At 41.7% G+C, this 22,056-nt stretch overlaps 2 protein-coding genes across 2 annotated transcripts; both read left to right on the top strand.

Moving 5' to 3' along the window:
- The first annotated feature begins 773 nt into the window (after positions 1 to 773).
- Positions 774 to 5,289, top strand: LOC145362042 (tubulin alpha-1A chain-like). Its single transcript, XM_080218082.1, has 5 exons — positions 774 to 895; positions 1,544 to 2,470; positions 3,100 to 3,322; positions 3,528 to 3,676; positions 3,787 to 5,289. The coding sequence occupies exons 2-5, from the start codon at positions 2,444 to 2,446 to the stop codon at positions 4,765 to 4,767; spliced, it is 1,380 nt and encodes a 459-aa protein (XP_080074208.1). The 5' UTR covers positions 774 to 895; positions 1,544 to 2,443; the 3' UTR covers positions 4,768 to 5,289.
- A 10,818-nt stretch (positions 5,290 to 16,107) lies between these two features.
- LOC145362035 (tubulin alpha chain) lies at positions 16,108 to 20,160 on the top strand. The gene is made up of 4 exons (XM_080218072.1): positions 16,108 to 16,467; positions 17,757 to 17,979; positions 18,149 to 18,297; positions 18,745 to 20,160. The coding sequence occupies exons 1-4, from the start codon at positions 16,465 to 16,467 to the stop codon at positions 19,723 to 19,725; spliced, it is 1,356 nt and encodes a 451-aa protein (XP_080074198.1). The 5' UTR covers positions 16,108 to 16,464; the 3' UTR covers positions 19,726 to 20,160.
- Positions 20,161 to 22,056: the final 1,896 nt, after the last annotated feature.

The raw sequence follows: 22,056 nt of genomic DNA, 5'->3' as shown, positions 1-22,056 counted from the left end.
CTACATTGAGAGAAGAGGCAATTCAGCCTCAACACGTTACAAATGAGACAAAGAAGCCAGGGTCGTAAACGTTTTAGGTTATCGTATTCATGTTGCAGTAACCTGTAAACAAAATAGTACAATTTTACATTCGGGATCTAGTAGTGCAATATTGGAATTAAGTGATGAACCCATCGGCGTGGTTTATATTGCATTTTGTATAAAAATATTGCATTAGTCGTTGGGAAGGGAAAATTATTTTTGGTCAAAGAAATGGAGACCTGCCTTCATTAATTATAGCAATCTTAATGTTTTAATGGAAAGAATAGCCAGAAAATTATTTATTTTTTAAATTGGTATTTATCATTTGTCCAATCGTTTCCTTCATCTTATGAGCAGTTCCAGTTATACGCTTTCCAGTATCAAATTAACAGTGAAAGGATATTTACATTTATCTTTATACGACGGGACAATTTTGCCGTTTTATAAGTATGGCGGTTTAAGTAATTGTTAAGATGTTTTACGTTTCAAAAAGCTGAATCTTACATTGTTTCGTTCTCCCAGTTTTACGGTGTTTTATCAAATGTCAGCCTTTGTTCGGAACCACAAGTGGTCAAGGCGATTAGCCTATTCAGGGGCCAATCAAGACCACCGAGGCACCTCACGGAGGCTGTATCCTCCTATCAGAGAGTCGGCATTATGGTGGTTCCCCGTCACTCAAACTCCATTTCTCCAATGAGAGTGGGAGCGCTGCCCAGGTCCCGCAGTCTGGTCCTAGTATAAGAACATGTCTCTCCCATCTGAATTGTAGGTTTTTTCTTACGACGACCCGTAAAAGTCGCGCTGTAGGAAGAAGTCGCTCAAGCCTTCTCTTTATTCCATTTGTTTTGTCTACTACCAAGGACCAGGCATCATGGTAAGATGCTGTTTAATGCAAAAAGGTTTTTCTCCCCAGCAAGCTACACATTTAAATTTTATATTGTTAAGACTTGTGTCCTAATTTTGAAGCATCATAATTGTCTTTTTCAGTACACTTAGTTTATTTAATCTTTTGAATTACACTACGCAAATTAATCTCTTTAAACATAAAACATTAAGGGACAACTAGATGCGTACTTGAGGGGGGAAAAAAGGAACAGAAGGATATGCTGATAGATTGAGACGAAGCAGGGTAGGAGGTGGCTCGTGTGGAGCATAAACACCGGGCCGAATGGCCTGACTGTGCTGTAATTGAAATGTATTAAACTGTTTACGAATGTTTCGGTTACCATGGGTAATAAGTATTAAAATCAAACTAACAAGGGAAGGTAATGTACATGTACGCTATCCACATGCAATTTTCCGTCAATATAATACACTTCATATTAAGAGAGCCACTTTTCAGTGAACTTCTGCAAATATATTATCTGGTAGGAAAAAAATGACCAAATTAATGGCGAATTTATTAGGATTGGGCAAGGAAAAAGATTAATTGTTTTTAAAGGCTTTTCGCCAGCTAATCGTTACAAAAATCTAAAACGGTACTGTAAAACGGAACTTCTAAAACGTGAATCTTCTGTTTTAGTGCAATAGGGAGTGGCTCTAAGCAATTATCAGACGATGTGAGCTGAGTTTAACAGTCCTTGAAATTACTTTGTTTTGTCGGGATACTGTAACCTCAACATACTTCACGTTATCCCATTCAATGGGTTGTCGACCATAGCTACAAGCTGGAGTATTTCAGACCGATGCCCTGGCGAAATCACTGCAGGTCTACTTTACTAACGACATTACGTCAGTAATGGTCATGCGGAGGGCACAAAGCCAACGTCAAACGAGTTCACCAAGAAATAGACAGCTTTGCAATTCATGTAACGCCACGCTAACGATTGGAAGTACAGACAATAGCGTCCGCATATTTTTACTGTGTTGAAAAGGTCCTTTTTGAAAAATAGCTTGAAGAAAATTTTAAATTTGTCGGACGCCAAACCGTCAGACTAAACAATTAGATTTTTTTTGTGGAGAGTGGTGGTAGGTGGAGACAATCCGCACTGCAGTGCGACCCCACCCAAATTCAGCATCAGAACCAGTGACTTTGACCAGCTCATGAATATTGCCGTACTGAGCGCAAAGGAATTGCACGGATGCGCCCTTTCCAGCCGAGCGGATGTGGTTTCTCAGAATAAGCGCTGTTTAGCCAGAAGCAGCTCTTGATTTGCAGAGCAATCGCGTTCTAGAGATTAACTGTGTCCTACAAGAGGGGCCAAAGCCGTCTTATCAAATTCGCATCTTATCAAAATGCTAGGTTATCAAAGCATCGTTCGTATGCTTCATTTCAACGATTTTTTGGAAAAAATTAATTTTCATCTCCGAAACATATATTCTAAATTCAAACGAGGACATCATTTTAGGATCAGAGTGCGATTTGAAGTGCCAACCATTGCTTAAAAAAACAGTTCGCGTATTTAATGAAAACAGTAACAAGATGCACACCAAGGTGGTAGCATACAAGGTATGAAAAAATAATTACGTTTTATCACAATTTAATACTGATGTAATCCTCTTGTGCAATATTGAGGACGAAGTACTGAGGCAGCAACATGAAACTTGCTGATGTACCTAATTTCCGTATGTGCAGCAAACCTGAATTGCCAAATTCGATCATGTTTCTGTCCACTCTAGACTTATCTTGCATTATCTGTCTGCTTCTTCATGATATCACCCACACACGAGTTCCACTCCAACTGAGCATGTGAAACCCTCCACCCTGTCACTCTCTCTATTGGACAGTCACATCTGATGCACACACAACCACAATGATAGCGATACTGTCCCTGACAATGAGCTGCTGATGAATCCAGCACAATTTACAACTAAACTAAATGTCTTACAGCTAGGTTGCTGTGTGTCGTCATCTAACCTTGCCCCCCTTCTGCATGACTCTGCCCCCATCAGCTGGTCAAAAGTCTGAGATGATCATTAGATTTGCAGCTGATTCCAGGGGTGTGTACATTTGCCTCCATATTGGAAGACTGTGTTTTGGTGCTTAGAATCTGTATGAATACAGAAATAAAGTATGAAATAAATTCTAGGCAAGGTATTCAACTAGTTGATTGCAGCTTTGTATTTGTTTCTGTGCAGCGTGAGTGCATCAGTATCCATGTTGGTCAGGCTGGAGTCCAGATTGGCAATGCCTGCTGGGAGCTCTACTGCTTGGAACATGGCATCCAGCCTGATGGGCAGATGCCCAGTGACAAGACCATTGGAGGGGGAGATGATTCCTTCAACACCTTCTTCAGTGAGACAGGGGCAGGCAAACATGTTCCACGAGCTGTGTTTGTAGACTTGGAGCCAACTGTCATAGGTAGGTAACAACTACTTTAAGTCAAATGTTATTTATTCACTATTTACTTTGTACTTACTTGGCTATATACCCAAACTACACATGGGTCATTATGTTTCAATGGGTCTCCAATCTGTCATTTATTGTTATTCACAAATCACCTTTCCTTACTACTTTAATAATCCACAACAGAATAACTAAAAATATTTTACTTTCCTTTTGCCAGATGAGGTTCGTACTGGTACCTACCGTCAGTTGTTCCACCCTGAACAGCTTATCACTGGGAAGGAAGATGCAGCCAATAACTATGCCCGTGGTCATTACACAATTGGTAAGGAGATCATTGACCTGGTTCTGGACCGAGTCCGTAAACTGGTGAGTATGTTACCTGTTGTGGACAAATATCCCTATGTGGCAGCTAAAATGTTGCAACTAGCCATATTTAAATACCAGGTAACTTAAATTCACATATTTGTTTTCCACAGGCTGACCAATGCACAGGTCTCCAGGGTTTCCTAGTGTTCCACAGTTTTGGCGGTGGCACTGGTTCTGGTTTTACATCCCTGCTGATGGAACGTCTCTCCGTTGACTATGGCAAGAAATCCAAGCTTGAATTCTCCATTTACCCAGCTCCCCAAGTGTCAACTGCAGTGGTAGAACCCTACAACTCTATCCTGACCACCCACACTACCCTGGAGCACTCTGATTGTGCTTTCATGGTTGACAACGAAGCCATCTATGACATCTGCCGACGAAACCTGGACATTGACCGACCAACTTACACTAACCTGAACCGATTAATAGGCCAGATAGTGTCCTCTATTACTGCCTCCCTCCGCTTTGATGGTGCCCTGAATGTTGATCTGACCGAGTTCCAGACCAACTTGGTGCCATATCCCCGTATCCACTTCCCACTGGCCACTTATGCACCAGTTATCTCAGCTGAGAAAGCCTATCATGAGCAGCTTTCTGTGTCTGAAATAACCAATGCTTGCTTTGAGCCAGCTAACCAGATGGTTAAATGTGACCCCCGCCATGGCAAGTACATGGCATGCTGTCTCCTTTACCGTGGTGATGTGGTGCCAAAAGATGTCAATGCAGCTATTGCTACTATTAAAACCAAGCGTACCATCCAATTTGTGGATTGGTGTCCAACTGGTTTCAAGGTTGGTATCAACTACCAGCCTCCCACTGTGGTACCTGGAGGTGACCTGGCCAAGGTTCAGCGGGCTGTGTGTATGCTGAGCAACACCACAGCCATTGCTGAAGCTTGGGCTCGCCTTGACCACAAGTTTGACCTGATGTATGCCAAGCGTGCCTTTGTTCACTGGTATGTTGGTGAGGGTATGGAGGAAGGTGAGTTCTCAGAGGCCCGTGAGGACATGGCTGCTCTGGAGAAAGATTACGAAGAAGTTGGTGTTGACTCTGTAGAAGGGGAAGGAGAGGAGGAAGGGGAAGAATATTAAAATGTTTTTCACATCACAATATGGTGCTGCTGTAACAGGGAACCAAGATAAAAGAATAAAACAGTGTGAGTTAAACATAATGAATTGTAACTGATGATTAACCAATTTGAAGTCGTGTCCTTCAATTTGTTAATCGAGTTGCACACTGCTGCATAAGTCATGTCCATTATTGTTCGGTCACACCTGAAATGATGTTTGCATTCCATATTTATTTTAAAAAAGCATACTCTGGTTTTTTTTACAATTATTCTTCTGCCCAGTTTTTGAGTCTCTTGTGCTGCATCATTATGCCAAGCCTTCTCAATTGACCTTGTAGCTTTAGGTCAGTGGATAGCTGGGCTTTTCATTATTTTAAACAAGGTGTGATTGAATTTTTAACTTGCATTATGAGTTATAATCTATAACAATTTTTAAATTGAGATTGCTGTGCAGCATTGCAAAGCCAACTTCTGTTGCAAATGTAACTCACATGTTCTCTCTTTACTGCTTTCTCAATAAATAAGATCCCTGTCTTCTGCCTCATTGCATTTTAATATTTATTAAACATATTTAGTTTCCACTAGCACTCATCAGGTACTAGAGCACAACAAATGCTGGCATTTTCAGTGTTAAATGGGACTTGAACAGCACAGCTACCAATTTTTATGCTTGGAAATCCCAAAATACCATCTGAAATTAATCCAAACAATTTAATTTCTTAAAGATTATATAGGAGCTCAAACACAATCCTTATATTCTAGACAGTTAAAATTGTCTTCTATTAATTACTTAGATTCCTAAATACAAATTAGCAGCAGGAGTTGGCCACTTGGTCCCTTGAGTCTGCTCTGTCATTCAATGAAATGGCAGATCTGATTGGAACCTCAAGTCCATATTCCTACTGCCCCCCCCCCCCCCCAAGTCTTTAACCCCTTCGCTTAACTATCTATTTCTGATTTAAAAATATCCAAAGATTTGTTGATTTTTTTTTTCTTCACCCAGAAGATCCAACCTGTGGAATTTGCTATCACAAAAGTAGTTGAGGTCAAAACATTCTCACTTTCCAAGAAAGTTAGATATAACACTTGGGGTGAACATGATCAAAAGGTATGGGGGGGAGGTGGGATCTGGTTATTGAGTTGGACGATCATAACGATTGATGGAGCAAGCTCGAAAGGCCAAATGGCCACCACCTGCTCTTATTTTCTGTGTTTCTATGTGGTCTCACTAATGTCTTGTATAACAATCATAATGTCCCTACTTTTGTATTCAATTCTAGTTAAATTCAACTGTCTAATACAATTAGACTGGGTTGACACATGAACATCTAATATATAATATTTATTCTATATAAATGTTGCCATATTCCTAGCATACTGAAGATTGGCATAGACTCCCTGAGAAGGGGAACTGAGATTACAGCCATTTGGCTGATAAAACCTAAAAATAGGCACAAACTTAGGGTAGCATTTTGTGGCTTTTTTATTAAATTCCATATCAGGCTGGGATTTAGTTCCCTAGCATACAGTCTATCTTCTCAACTCTTCTTGTGAGCTCCAAGTGTGAAAAGCCAACATCTAAATATATTTAGGATGTAGATGTTGCTAGTAAAATCAGTATTTACTCCCTGCCCCTAGCTGCTCTTAAGATAGGTGGTTGGAGCTGTACTCATCCAGGCAAGTCAAGAGTATCCCATCTCCTGACTTGTGTCTTGTAAGTGATGAAGTGAGTCACTTGCAGCAGAATACACAGAATCTGACCTGCTTTTGTAGTTATGGGGGGGGGTGTGTGTGTGTGTCTACGTCTAGTTCAGTAAAGTTTCTTGTCAGTGGTAACCCCTACAATGTTGGTGAGAAATCCAGTCATAGTTGTGTGGTTTGCTGTCCACAGAATCCCTACACTGTAGGAGGCCATTTGGCCCATCAAGCCTGCACCAGCAACAATCCCACCCAGTCCCCATCCCTGTAATTCTATGCATTCACCCCACTAATTCCCCTGACACTAAACAGCAATTGATCATGGCCAAAGTGGTTAAGCACCTAAGGAGGGTGGTTAGATTTTCTCTTGTTGGTGATGGTCATTGCCTTGCACTTGTATGGTGCAAATGGTAATTGCCACTTATCAGCCCAAGCCTGAATGCTGCATGTGGACATAAGACTGTTTCCTGTAAGATGTTGTGAATGGAACTGAATGCTGAAATCATCAGTCAATATTCCCACTTCTAACCTTATGATAGAGGGACAGTCATTGATGAAGCAGCAGAAGATGGCTGGGCCTAGGACACTGACTTGAGGAACTCTTGCAGGGATATCCTGGGGCTTTGATAATTTGCCTCCAACAACTCTCATCCTTCATGCTAGGTATAACTCCAGCCAGTAAAGAGAGTTTTCCCTTTTTCTCATTTCATTAAATTTTTCAAGTTTGACATTCGGTCAAAGATTGGTGTGATGTCAAGAGCAATCACTCTCATTTCACCTCTGGCATTCAGCTCTATGTAGGATGTAATAAGATTTGGATCCATGTGGTCCTGCCAGAACACAAACTGTGCATTGATGAGTAAGTTATCAGTGAGTAAGTGCTGTTTGATTGCATTGTCAATTACACCATCTGTCACTCGGCATATAGTTGACAGTAGGCTCCCTAACAGCACTGTGGGTGTGCCTACATCATAAGGACTGCAGTGGTTCAGGAAGGCAGCTCATTACTATCATCTCAAGGTTACCTGGGGATAGGCAACAAATGCTGGCATTGCCAGTGATGCTCACCACCCATGAAAGAATAAGAAACTGGCTCCTAGGGCAGCAATTATCTGGTTTGGATTTCTCCAGCTTTTTGGGGACAGGGGAAACCTAGGCAATTCACCACTTGTTGAGCAGATGCCAGTGTTGTAGCTGTTCTGGAACAGCTTGGCTAGCAACATCATTAGTTTTGGTGTTACGTGTCTTCAGTGCAATGTGCAGGACATGGGGGTCCCTCATCTTTCTTGTATTCAGTGCCGTCAACCATTCCTTGATGTTATGTGGAGTGAATTGAATTTTCTGAAGAATGGCTTCTGCGATGGGGAAACGCATGCAATGGATCATCCATTTGACACTTCGAGGTGAAAACGGTTGTAAATGCTTTTTGTCTTTTAAACTCATGCTGTGTTCCATCACTGAGGACAAGGAATTCATGGAGCCTCCTCCTGCCATTAACTGTTTAGTTGGTAGCACTGTTGCCTGAGTCACAGGATTCAGGGTAAAGTTCCACTTGAGAGTTTGAACACAAAAATCAAGGCTGACACTGCAGCGTAGTACTGAGGGAGTGATGCACTGTTGGAAGTGCTGTCTTTCAGATAAGATGTTAAACTGAGACCCGATTTGTCTGCTTAGGTGAATGTAAAGCATCTCATGACACTATTTTGAAGAAGAGCAGTGGAGATATCCCCAGTGTCCTGGCCAATATTTATCCTTCAATCAACATCACAAAAGCATAGACAATCTGGTCATTATCATATTGCTGTTTGTGGGAATTTGCTGTGCGTAAATTAGCTGCCATGTTTCCTACATTACAATAGTGACTTCACCTCAGAAGTACCTCATTGGCTGCAAAATGGTTTGTGATATTTGATGGTCGTGAAAAGTGCTATAGAAAAATGCAAGACTTCGTCTTTTTTCCTTTCATTGTCCACCACCATTCATGACTGGATATGAGAAGTGCAATTAGAAATCAGCAATAAATGCTTGTTTTGTTCATTATGCCCACATCACCTGAATAAAAAAAAACTTTACCATTACTATCAAACCAGAATCAATCACAATGAAGGGTATGCCAGGCCATGAGGTTACAGGTTTTGTAGAGTGCAATTCTACTGCTGCCGATGATCCGCAGCACTTCATGATCATCCAATTTTGAGATGTTAGAACAGTTCTGAGGGAGCACATGGTGTCCACCAGTATATTTAAGGTTTCTGGCAACAGGGGGACTGGAAGGCTTCATTGAAATCCTGAACCAAATTTTAATTTGATTTAAGTTCCTTTAAATGTTTGATTTTTTACTGGTTGTGTCTCTTTCAGGAGACACTCACTGCCTTATTAATTGACTGTAACACCTGCCAATCATTATTAATATAAAGAGGTAGATTTGTTCTGAATCTATCCCATTTAATGTGTGCCACACAACACATTGGAGAATATCCTCAGTGTAAAGACAGGTTTTCATTTCCACAAGATGGTGATTCATATCAATACTGTGATGCACAAATATATCTTGGTAAATTGGTGACGTCAAGGTCAAATAGGTTTGCCCTCTTGTTGGTTCTCTCACCAGTCCCAATTCGGCAATTGTGTCCTTCGAGACTTGATCAGCTCAGTCAGTAGTGATGCTACTGAGACACTCTTGATGATGGACAGTGAAATCCCCCACCTACAATATACTTCCATGGTTTTGCTACCCTCAGAGCTTTTTCCAAGTGGTCATTAACACTGATTACCTCCCTCATCTACTGAGGGAGGTGATCAGTAGGAAGCTTTTGTGCCCATATTTTACCAAATCCCATGCGGCTTAAGGGGGTCTGGAATCAATGTGGAGGTCTCAGAGCCACTTTCTCCCAACTGTATGCCACTGTACTACCAGCTATGATGGTTCAGTCCTGCTGGAGGGACAAACCATATGCAGGGATGGTGATGTGTTATGATCCCAGCAGATTTTACTACTGGACAGTCAGTTCCCAGAGTGGAACCTGGCTCAATATATCTTTTTTTTATTTAGAGATGTGGATGAAATGATTGGCTATAATACAATACTCCTTCACCCCACCTATATCTTTGCAGATGTATACAGATTTTAAGGATAACATAACTTACAAAATATATCTTATATTATAATGTTCTCAGAAAGTACACTGTCCATGTAAACCAATGGGTGAAATGTGATCAGGCATCCACACTCTGAAACCAAGTGGCAGATGCCATCCAATATAACTTCTGTGGACTTCTCATTAAATGCCCCCAGATGCCAATCACATTGTGAGCCAACTAGACTCACTGAAACTCTGACTTCCACACGAATGTTTCCAAACTCTACTCTTGAAAAAAAACACTTTAGAATCTTCTCCCAAACAACATTTTCTCTTGGATATCTTCACCAAGAATCCACTTTCAGGATTTTAATCTCTTATTTCATTATTCTTCTGCTCTAGATTGCCATTTGCATTCAAGCTTCCATGCAATCTCTCAGGTACGCAGCCATGCCAACAGAACACTACTGCTTCACAAGCTGTATTAAAGTGTCACTAACCTTAGGATTACTTCAGGTGTCTGGCCTTTTGCAAATCAACTTCTATAGATCTGCACCTTTCAGTTCTGTCTTTGATGGGAACCTCTCTCTGCCTCTTTCTTTAACTTCAGTGAACAGTACCTTGTTCAGATTCCAGTTCTTTGTCCCTTTGACTTCAATCTTCCTGGGACTTCTCTTTTATTTCTTGGCTTCTCAGACTACCTGTTCTTTAGCTTCTGGGATTTGCTTTCTGCCCTTTACTCCATTGTTCTGCCTCTCTGCTGACAGTTTCTGTGAGAGCTGTTGTCTTCTTAGGTACCTGCTACCAACTGAACCACAAATGCTTATGCTTTTCAGTGTGGGCCCCTGGTTGCTAAGCAACAGCATAGTCTTTCATTAAACTCTTTGTTTTCATGTTGTGAATCCTTTAATTATAATGCTGGCACAGTCTAAAGTGACCAAAACCCACAGACATGCATGCCCCTGTTTAACATGAAGTTAAATAAAGTTTAAAAGCCTTTCTTACACAAAACACAAAATTAAACTTACTTAAATATGTCATTATAAAGGATGTAGCAGCAGAACATTTAGAAATACATGATACCAATCAATCAGAGTCAGCGTGGCTTCATGAAGGGGAAATCATGCCTGATAAATTTATTAGAATCCTTTGAAGTTGTAATGAGCAGGCTAGATGAAGCGGGGCTAGTATACGTAATATACCTGGATTTCCAAAAAGCATTTGCTAAGGTACTGGACAAAAGATTACTTAATAAAAGCCCATGGTGTTGTGTGTAGTATATTAGCATGGACAGAGCATTAGCTTACTAATAGAAGACAAGAGAGTTGGGAATTTCAGGATGGCAACCTGCAACTAGTGGAGTGCCACAAGGATCAGTGCTAGAGCCATAATTATTTATAATACATATATAATGACTTGGACGAGGGAAGTGAAAGTGCCAAGTTTGCGGAAGACACAAAAATAGGTGCGAAGGCAAGTGATGTGGATGGCATAAGCAGTCTACAGAGGGATATAGACAGGTTAAATGAGTAGGCAAAAACTTGGCAGATGGAATTTCATGCAGGGAAATGTAAAGTTATGAACTTTGGAAGGAAGAATAAAAGAGCTGAATATTATTTAAATGGTGAAAGACTGCAGAAAGCTGCAGCACAGAAGGATTGGAGGTCCTCATGCATAAATCACAAAAAGCTAGCATACAAGTTCAGCAGGTAATAGGGAAAGCAAATGGAATGGTGGCTTTTATTTTTGGCCTCAGGTGGGATTTTATGAGCCTCGCCTGAGCGAAGTCGTAAAATTTCACACATAGGGTTCTCGGGGTTAGAGTTGATGTGGAGAGATAGTTTCCCCTTATGGGAGAGTCTGAGATCAGAGGGCATAATCTCAGAATAAGGGTCAGCCACTTAAAACAGAGATGAGAAGGAATTTCTTCTCTCAAGAGCGTAGTGAATCTGTGGAATTCTTTACCACAGAGGGCTGTAGAGGCTGGGTTGTTAACTATGTTCAAGGCTGAGATAAACAGATTTTGAATCAGCAAGGGTTATGGGGATAAGACGGGAAAGTGGAGTTGAAGGTTAACATATCAGGTCAGTCATGATCTCACTGAATGGCAGAGCAGACACAATGGTCTAAATGGCCTACTTCTACTCCTACGTCTTATGGTCTTATTTCTAACGCTCACAAATACAAATATAGCTTACTTAAAACCACCTGTTCCCTAACGCTTGACAGATCCTAACTTTTATTTTTCTAAAAAGAAACCAAGTTCCTGAGCAAATTTAAAGGAGTGTACTGATGAACATCTAACAAAATAATAAAACATTTATTTCACAAGAAAAATGAACTATATTACGCCAGACAAAAAAGGTTGGAAGTATCTCAATACCAACACAAGAAAATGATTCAAATATTCAAAATCCCTTCACCCAGCTATATTGTTACTTAGACAAACAAATTTGGAAAGATAAAACAATTTACCACATCTAGCTTACACTCTAATATTCATGGTATGCATATAGTACATGTGAATTAACAAGCAACTGTGATCAGACACACAACACTTTGACAGATGCAACCATTGCAGATACTACAGATTTCTCAACAATCACTTGTCGAGAACATTTGTCACACTATGAGCCAGCTGGTCTTACTGAAACTTTGTCTTTCTCATGAGGGTTTTCAATCTCCACGTTTGAAGAACTCATCTTGGAATTCTTGCCAAACGTTGCATTCACTTAGACAGCTTCAACCAAGATCCAACTCTAGGGTTTCAATCTCGCATTCTAAGATTCCTTTCCCCTAGATCACTGTGTACACTGACGCTTCACCTTCCAAGCACAATTTCAGATATTTGGCTATGCCAAGCAGAACACCACTACTCCAAAGGGTACCTTTGCTCTTATAGCCCACAGCAAGGAGTCACCAAACTTTGGCTGCCCTCTCAGATCTTCAGGGCTTCTGTCAAAACTACTTTGCTTCAAGTCTGCTCCCCACAGCTCTCTCTAATTTGGAGCCTATTGCTCCACTCATTTCTCTCATCTTTACTTAATAAGTTCTGTTTCTGATCTGTCTGTGTCCCTCACCTGGGATCATCTTCTGGGACCTGTTTGTGGTTTGGGATCTTCCGCTTTGTTTGTGACCTTCTTATTGTCTCCTTCCCCGTGTCCTCCTCCTGGGATATCTTCTCTGCAATGGCACTCCAGTGTTGCACTGTTTCACTCTTCTTTTCCTTTTGCACATGTGAGCATAACTACATAACGCTAGTCTTACAGCTCTCCCAATTTCAATGAAAGTGCCCAGAAGATAGTAAGAGGATTTTCAGGGTTGACTAGTCTAGGTAGGCTTTTGTCAACTTTGTATCTGATGCTTTAGTCCATCCTAGGTAGTCTGTCCAGTTTTATTCTTACCATAGTTTTTTGTGGTCATTTTTGCTATAACTGACTGGCTGGCTAGGCTATTTCAGAGGGGACTGAATGGTTCTATCAATACAACCCACTACACTAACTTTATTTACATCTGTGCACAATAATACCTAGATATCTCAACCTCTTTCAGTATCATTCCCCGCAAGTGATACATGTATTCTGCGTTTGCTGACATGCATGACACTGCATTTATCTAAATGAAATTTGCCATTGTGTGACCTATTCCTGTGCACAATGGTTTTCAAACGGTCCACTGAGACCTTCTGGGGGTCTGCAAAATGGTGTGAAAGTTGGACGGCATGGACAACTATCATGGATGCTATGGTTAGAAAAAACATCATGGTCAAGAGTAAATGAATAAGCTGTGGCCGGAGGCTGGGAGGTAAGAGCAGCGTGTGCTATTAATTGGACCAGGAAAGACAGGCTCTGCAATGAGAAGCAAGTGCATCTATCTCACAGGTCTAAGTAACTATCCGTTTACTTAAAAAGTTATGAAAACTTCTTACATGCAGTACTTTAATATTATTAGTAATATATCATACTATAACTTTAAATCCATCCAACTTCGGTATCCATAATTACTAATCAATTTGAAGAGACCTTTTAAATGAATTGAGGGTTTCTGCCTTGACTACCCTTTCAAGTAGTAAGTTACAGACCTCTAAAACCCTCCAGATGAAAACATCTTCCTCATCTCCCCTCTAAATATTCTACCAATCACTTCAGTCAAAGAGAACTACTGACTAGGACATCTAAACTTATTTGCATTAGATTGCACTTCTCTGTTTTGTTTCACGTGTAAACATTTTTTATTCGTTCATGGGAATATGGGCGTCACTGGCTGGGTCAGCATTTGTTACTCATCCCGGAGAGCATTTATGAGTCAAAACCACAGTGTATCTGGAGTCACACGTAGGCCAGACCAGGTAAGAACGGACTTCCTTCCCTAAAGGAAGAACATTAATTAACCTGATGGGTTTTTACAACAATTGACTCATTAGACTTTTAATTCCAGATTTTTATTGAATTCAAATTTCACCATCTGTCATGATGGGATTCAAACCCAGGTCCCCAGAGCATTACCCTGATTCACTGGACTACTCATCCAGCAACAGTACACTACTGCCATTGATAAAAATAAAAGGAAATGGGGGGCGCAGGCTGATGCTATGATCAGTCCCTGGGTGTCACCACTATCAATGTATCTCCAGGTTCAGACACGTCCATCAACTACTACATTTTAGTTCCAGGATTGAAGCCAGTTCCTCATCCAATGTATGAAATTCCTGTTAATACAAGATCCTCCCAAGAAAATCTAGTTTAAAGTATCTCACCAATTACTTTCAGAAAGTCTTAATATTTAAAGGATTTTCCTCATCTACTACTCTAGAGATTTCCTCAAATAAATCTATCCAATTTATATAACATTTTCCAGAAGCCATGTTGTCAATTTCTAATGAAACTTTCCCTTCCCTAGCGACCACAAAGTGATCCTCTGCAGTATGAGTGAGGAATAGACGACGGTGACACAACAAGCCTCACAGAAAAATTTTGTCTAAGGCATATTTGTGGGACGTGATTTATCAGATCAGTATTATCAAAAGCTATGTTCTTTGTAAATATATACATGTTTTCAATATTCACTGTAGATTTTTTTCTCTGTAATTCAATTTTTGGTTTCAGAGATTGCCTTTTAATACACCCCAGAAATGTAACTGTAAATATTGTGTGCAGTTCTGGTCACCTCACTATAAGAAGGATGTGGAAACATTGGAGCAAGTGCAGGAGAGATTTACCAGGATGCTGCCTGTTTTGGAGGATCTTATGAGGAAAGGTTGAGGGGCTTTTCTCTTTAGAACGGAGGAGGATAAGAGGCGAATTAACAGAAGTTTACAAGATGATGAAGGGGATAGATAGAGTGGACATTCAGAGACTATTTCCTCCAGAGAATGTAGCTGTTACTAGGGGGCATAACTATAAGGTTCATGGTGGGAGATATAGGAGGGATGTCTGAGGTAGACTCTTTACTCACTGGTTGGGGTGTGGAACGCACTGCCTGCTGTCATAGTGGAGTCGGACACTTTAGGAACTTTCAAGCAGTTATTGGATAGGCACATGAAACACACCAGAATGATAAGGAGTGGGATAGCTTGATCTTGGGATTGAACATAGTTCGGCACAACATCGAGGGCCAAAGGGCCTGTACTGTTCTATATTGGTCATGATGTGGGTGTGCCGGCGTTGGACTGGCGTAAACACAGTAAAAAGTCTGACAACACCAGGTTTTAGTCCAACCTATTTATTTGATAATATACTCACTAGCTTTCGGGGTTACCCCCTTCGTCAGGTGAATGGAGAACTCTCCATTCACCTGACGAAGGGGGTAACCCCGAAAGCTAGTGAGTATATTATCAAATAAATAGGTTGGACTAAAACCTGGTGTTGTCAGACTTTTTACTGTTCTATATTGGACAGGTTTTCTTTGTCAATGTCACTGACTGGAGATCTCGGGTGTCTGAGGAACAATCTCCCATTCAGTTGTGGGAATACTATCATTGAGACAGAATGGTGATACCTGATGCTTTTAAGCCTCTACCTATTAACTCATCTTTCTAAAAGGAAATGGCTTCAGCTTTCCGTTGCATACCTTCATTTAATACAATGCGCAATAAAACTTCTTACACCTTTCAAACAGATAACATTCCATATTGCTGAAAGGCAGCTGTTGAACTGCTTTTAAAAATAATAATGCTTGGCGTATTTTTAGTACAATATTGCGCGTAAGGTCCATCTTTTCCACATTCTAAAATAAAAAGGGTACATGACGGAAGTGTGATATAAATTCTGCAGCAACTGCGGGCTTGGTCAAATTGCTTTTCTCGTAGTCCGCATTCTGCAGTCTCACACATCCCCGCCCTTACTGCAGATGCCTGCAGGACACAGACTTCGTTATTTTTATGCGGCAAACCCTATTAAAGCTTCCACTGTTCCTTCAGCTTTTGTCTTTGTTCAACCGTATACAAATATTAAGTGGACGAAATGTGAGCATTTTTCAGGCCGTCACTTCTTTTTCTAAGATTTGGTCCATGAAAGAAGATTAAGGGCGTGGCTGGACCGCTGGTAAAACTGAAGAGCAGGGCTGGAGGAAAAAAAATGCTCCACTTCAAATCTCAGCACTTGCTTGAAGCAAAAGGTACTCGCCCCTTTTCTAGTACATTCTGCAGTGCTTTTTTGCGCAGTTCCTGAAACAGGATTTGTACCGTTAAAGCTGACGTGTTTTAAAATAACGACATTTGCCCAATCCAATCTGACTGACATCTTCTCCCGCCACCTCCTTTCTACTTCGGAACCAATGTCAATGAAAGACTAGACTAAGGCCGGCCTCCATCAATATAAAAAGGCGCCATCCGCCAGCATTTCCCATTCGGTTACTTACATCGACTCGTTACTGTCGGGCGAAGTAACAGTCATCATCTTTTCTAAGGTCATTTTCATCCGTGTATAAAACTTGAAACAAAAATGGTGAGTTCGCAATTTTCTCTTTTAAAACAAGTGTATAATCGGGTAGTTCGTATAGTTGTGATGCGAGTGACACCAGAAGTACCTTTCGTAGTCAAATCCCCTTCGTCGCCAAAGTGTTGTATTTCTTGAAGTGCAACACGCTTTGGGAATGAAAACAATGTCTCCATGAAGAAACTAACGTGGCAACATTGTTTTTAAAAACCAATGAGACCCAAGTCACCGTTAAAATGTCATATTAAAGCTCGATGGCGCTCAATTCTCACCCCCATCCTTCCCTGGGAGATAACTTTTTTCAGGGTGTAAACATTTTCATTGTTTGGAGAAAATCCCCTAATGAATTATTTCGCTCGGCTGAAGCAGAAAATGTGTGATCTTTGTCACATCCATGTGTCTCATGTGGGGCCGCTGCTGTCTTTTGAACATGAAGTTTACCCGCGAGAATCAGGATCCGTTTTCTTCTCATCCTGCCGCCTTTAAAGCGCGCCACAGAACAGCTTGAAGGGTTTATATTTGAGTACTAAGCGCGGGATTGGATAGCACCCGGGTTAGCTTGTGGGTGCGCAATTCAAAATCTGGGCGCAGATTTGAAGGTGGAGGCGGCACAACAATAGTCATTTTCGCTCTAATTTAAATTGCTCCACGATTGTGCGCCCGCCACACATAATGGCTGCCGAGCCTCGTCAAGTGCTTCTGCGGTAAATCGGCTCCAATCGTGAACCGAACCGGCCTTTTGCGTCGATTCGGCATTTTTTTTTCCCTTTCAGCAGACTTAACTGAATTCCCGCAGAGAAATCTAGCGGCAGCTGCTACTGATGGATGGAGACAGTGCACTGCACAGTCTGGCTGTTAACATGGCGGACACTCTCCGGCCTGTAGGTGCCGCAGTGCACGCTGCATTATGGGTAGTGTAGTTCCGTCGCTGCTTCTCGCCTAAATGGAGAGGCGGAAGGAAACTACATCTCCCATGATCCCGTGTCCCGCTCCCTGCGCATGTGCAGCTTTCCCGACTGTCGAGCCAAGGAGCACGAGATTGTCCAAGTGTCATCTAAGAAAAGGACACGACTTCTAAGGAGCTAAATCATTCAAGAGAAACCTTTAAAATTGAATATCATAGTCTTATTGGAACATGTAAGCAAATGCATGTAAAAATGTAGTCAGCAATTTAAAATTGCTGATCCTAATGGCTTTTGTCATGCTCCTTGAGGGTTTTCTGCAACGTTCATTTCAAATAAGATGCAGTTTAATCCACCACTGACTGCATTATGTTCGTTTCTGTTTTCCTTCCATAGCGTGAGTGCATCAGTATCCATGTTGGTCAGGCTGGAGTCCAGATTGGTAATGCCTGCTGGGAGCTCTACTGCTTGGAACATGGCATCCAGCCTGATGGGCAGATGCCCAGTGACAAGACCATCGGAGGTGGAGATGATTCCTTCAACACCTTCTTCAGCGAGACAGGGGCAGGCAAACATGTTCCACGAGCTGTGTTTGTGGACTTGGAGCCAACTGTCATAGGTAAGGAAGCAACAATAACAGAAAATGCCAGTGCAGACATTATCTTCCCAATTGATTTGAAATGTACTTGGAGCGCAAAGATTTTCAGGACCAAGTGGACCTTCATACGCAGCATACAATGTATTGTAATTTGGACTGTATTGGATCAATTTTGTGCCTTGTTTTCCAGATGAGGTTCGTACTGGTACTTACCGCCAGCTGTTCCACCCTGAACAGCTTATCACTGGGAAGGAAGATGCAGCCAATAACTATGCCCGCGGTCATTACACAATTGGCAAGGAGATAATCGACCTGGTTCTGGACCGAATCCGTAAACTGGTGAGTTACATAATCAAATGATGTGATTGTAGCCCCAAAATCCGTTTTTTTTATAGTGACGGCTCTCTCCACCTTGAATGTAACAATCATTGGCAGTGATGAGATGATCACGTGACGGTAGAGATCTTTCCATCCATCTCAGGGTAGTTTTAACATTAATACAACACTTTTTTTAAGCAGTACTGCATTGGAAGAGTCAGGCTAAATTAGTTGCCTCAGTCTCTGGACTGGGGCTTGTAGCTTTGAGTTTCTGACTCGTGGCAATTTTGTAACTACTGAACCATGGTTGTGCATTTTTTTCAAATTGTTAACTGTATCATCTAGAAATGAACTTTGAAGTTTACTCCTCCCAAATAGCTTTTGTTTGTTACAGATGTTACCAGATTCATGATGCTGCTTTTAGGAAAGCACTTCTTGATGTGCTTGTTTTTGTGTCTCTTTTTACAGGCTGACCAATGCACAGGTCTCCAGGGTTTCCTGGTGTTCCACAGCTTTGGCGGTGGCACTGGTTCTGGTTTTACATCCCTGCTGATGGAACGTCTCTCCGTTGACTATGGCAAGAAATCCAAGCTTGAATTCTCCATCTACCCAGCTCCCCAAGTGTCAACTGCAGTGGTAGAACCCTACAACTCTATCCTGACCACCCACACTACCCTGGAGCACTCTGATTGTGCTTTCATGGTTGACAACGAAGCCATCTATGACATCTGCCGACGAAACCTGGACATTGAACGGCCAACTTACACCAACCTGAACCGTCTCATCAGCCAGATAGTGTCCTCTATTACTGCCTCCCTCCGCTTTGATGGTGCCCTGAATGTTGATCTGACCGAGTTCCAGACCAACTTGGTGCCATATCCCCGTATCCACTTCCCACTGGCCACTTATGCACCAGTTATCTCAGCTGAGAAAGCCTATCATGAGCAGCTTTCTGTGTCTGAAATAACCAATGCTTGCTTTGAGCCAGCCAACCAGATGGTTAAATGTGACCCCCGCCACGGCAAGTACATGGCATGCTGTCTCCTTTACCGTGGTGATGTGGTGCCAAAAGATGTCAATGCAGCTATTGCTACTATTAAAACCAAGCGTAGCATTCAATTTGTGGATTGGTGTCCAACTGGTTTCAAGGTTGGTATCAACTACCAGCCTCCCACTGTGGTACCTGGAGGTGACCTGGCCAAGGTTCAGCGGGCTGTGTGTATGCTGAGCAACACCACAGCCATTGCTGAAGCTTGGGCTCGCCTTGACCACAAGTTTGACCTGATGTATGCCAAGCGTGCCTTTGTTCACTGGTATGTTGGTGAGGGTATGGAGGAAGGTGAGTTCTCAGAGGCCCGTGAGGACATGGCTGCTCTGGAGAAAGATTACGAAGAAGTTGGTGTTGACTCCATTGAAGGGGAAGGGGAGGAGGAAGGGGAAGAATATTAAAATGTTTTTCACATCACAATATGGTGCTGCTGTAACAGGGAACTAAGATAAAAGTACAAAACATTGAGAGTTATTCAGTGAATTGTAACTGAAGATTGACTAACTTGGACTGTTGTTCAGTTTACGGTCATCAGTTACACACTGCTGCATGGTTCATGTCCATTACTGTTCATTCACCACTGGAATGATGTTTGCATTCCACGTGCTCTGCTGTTGCAATTTGTTTTGTCTGCCCCTTCAATTAACTTCAGTTGGCTTTAGGTTGGTGGAAGCTACTTTTTTGTTATTTAAACTGAGAGGAGCTAAAAAATTGTGATCATCTATAGTGTAGCAACATGCATCTGAATTGAGATTGTTGTGCAGCATTGCAAATTTCTGTTGCAAATGTAACTCCTGTCTTTATGGTGTTATCAATAAAAGATCCCTGTCATCTTCTGCCTTCTTACACATTTGTTTAAGAAATGTTAAATTGCAAAGTGCTCTGTAAACAGTATTGATTTGGAAGTTCCATCTGGAGTATATTCTTCCTGTTCGGACCTATTTTATTGCCTTCAACCCTTATTATCCCCACCCCAACAGTTTAGAGTTGAGTACTCCAGCTTTGTGTACTCCTGAAGTTTGATCTCCTTACATAAGGAAGGACATGATCCCTTTAGAGCAGGGATGGGGAACTCCCAACCTGGGAGTGCATGCTACACTCTAAATGAGCTGCTGCCATGTTCTAATGCCTAAACCTCAGCCTGTCACCAGAAGTTTACATTGTAGGGGAGTGAGCAAGCCTTAGTGGGAATTCCACACATTCACCACTCTGGGTGAAAAAAATCTCTCCTCACCTCAGTACTAAGGTTTACCCCATATCTTCAGACTATGATCCCTAGTTCCACCTCCACCCTCCCCCTACACACAATTGGGAACATTCTTTCTGAATGTAGTGTGTCTAATACCATTAGGAATTTATAAGTTTCTAATGAGATTTCCCCTCGCTCTTCTAAACTCCAATGAATATAATCATAAGCAGTCCAGTCTCTCCTGGCTCCTAGGAAGAAGGAATTGGAACCAAAGAATTCCTACAGTGTAGAAAGGCTATCTCGCCCATTGAGTCTGCAAAAGTGCATCTCACCCGAATCCTCCCCTCTGCCCTATACACATAACCACTCCCCCACCCCTCCCAGCACATTTATCAATGCTAATCCATCTAACCTACACATCTTTGGACTGTGGGAGGAAACCCACAGGGAGAACACGCAAACTTCACAGTTACCCAAGGCTGAAATTGAACTCAAGTCCTGGCACTGTGGCCACAGTGGTTAGTACTGCTGCCTCAATGTGGTGGGCAGAGTGGTAGCATCAACCAGGTCTTTATTACTTGGCAATTAGAATAAGAAGTTGAAACATAATAGCTGGATTCTTCCCCCAAAAAAGATTAAGTGACCCCAAAAACTAAGTTGTTCCCTTTTCTTCCTTGGATGGCAATCAGATAGAACACCTGGCCTGATTTTATGATTTTTCCAGGGGACCCAGGCTAGACCAAATTATCTAAAATGATCTTTCACCCTGAACAGTATTGTGATATCCTTTTTGTATACCTTGATTCATTTCCACCTTCCCCCACTAAATTTTGAAACACCAGGTTAAGTCTTGTCTGGAGGGACTTCCCCTTAGTAGCTCTATGGGGGTATTCCTGCATAGTAACATGTGGTGTTGCCTTGTAAGTGAGGAAGTGCCCGGCTGCTTTATCATTGCTGACCCAAAAGTCTAGACAGCTCTTCTAAGCCATTCAAGACTGGGTGAGAGGGTACCATGCACACATGTTTTATTCTGTTATTTTTCATAAAATGCTGAAATTCTGTTCCTGCAAAGGCAGTGCCATTAGCAGAGACCAAAACCTCTGGCAGGCCATGCAATAGCAAAAATTTGTTGTTTTTTGATCGTTGTAAATGAAGTTGTTATTTTCATTTCATGAATATCAAACCACTTCAAATAGACATTAATGATAATTAGGAACATAGTGCCCATAAAAGGACTAGCAAAGTCAACATGTAACTATGCCAAGATCAGCCTGACCACTCTATGGGGGCAAGTGTGCCAAAGGAGGGAGTGTCTATTGTGATTGGCATTGATCACAATACTAGATTGTCAATATTTTTATCAATGCCTGGCCGCCAAATATAACTTAAGAGCATTTTTATTTGAGTCAGACCTGGGTGAGCATTGTGTAATTCCTGCAGTAATGTTCTTCTTGCTGGGCCAGGAAGCACTGCTCTAGATCCCCACAGTAACACTCCACCCTCACACCTCAGTTGTCTTTGTGGAGCTAAAGAGGTTTGAATT

Source organism: Carcharhinus amblyrhynchos, chromosome X (genome assembly GCF_965287045.1).
Source record: "Carcharhinus amblyrhynchos chromosome X, sCarAmb.v2.hapA, whole genome shotgun sequence".
Lineage (NCBI taxonomy): Eukaryota > Metazoa > Chordata > Chondrichthyes > Carcharhiniformes > Carcharhinidae > Carcharhinus > Carcharhinus amblyrhynchos.
The sequence above is the reverse complement of the archived record's forward strand: the minus strand, read 5'-3'. Positions and strand labels throughout refer to the sequence as shown.

Coding starts and splice junctions, on each gene's coding strand:
- LOC145362042 (XM_080218082.1), top strand. CDS start 2,444: ATGCACACCAAGGTGGTAGCATACAAG. Junction 3,323..3,527: donor CTTGGAGCCAACTGTCATAG/GTAGGTAACAAC, acceptor TCCTTTTGCCAG/ATGAGGTTCGTACTGGTACC. Junction 3,677..3,786: donor TGGACCGAGTCCGTAAACTG/GTGAGTATGTTA, acceptor TGTTTTCCACAG/GCTGACCAATGCACAGGTCT.
- LOC145362035 (XM_080218072.1), top strand. Junction 17,980..18,148: donor CTTGGAGCCAACTGTCATAG/GTAAGGAAGCAA, acceptor CTTGTTTTCCAG/ATGAGGTTCGTACTGGTACT. Junction 18,298..18,744: donor TGGACCGAATCCGTAAACTG/GTGAGTTACATA, acceptor CTCTTTTTACAG/GCTGACCAATGCACAGGTCT.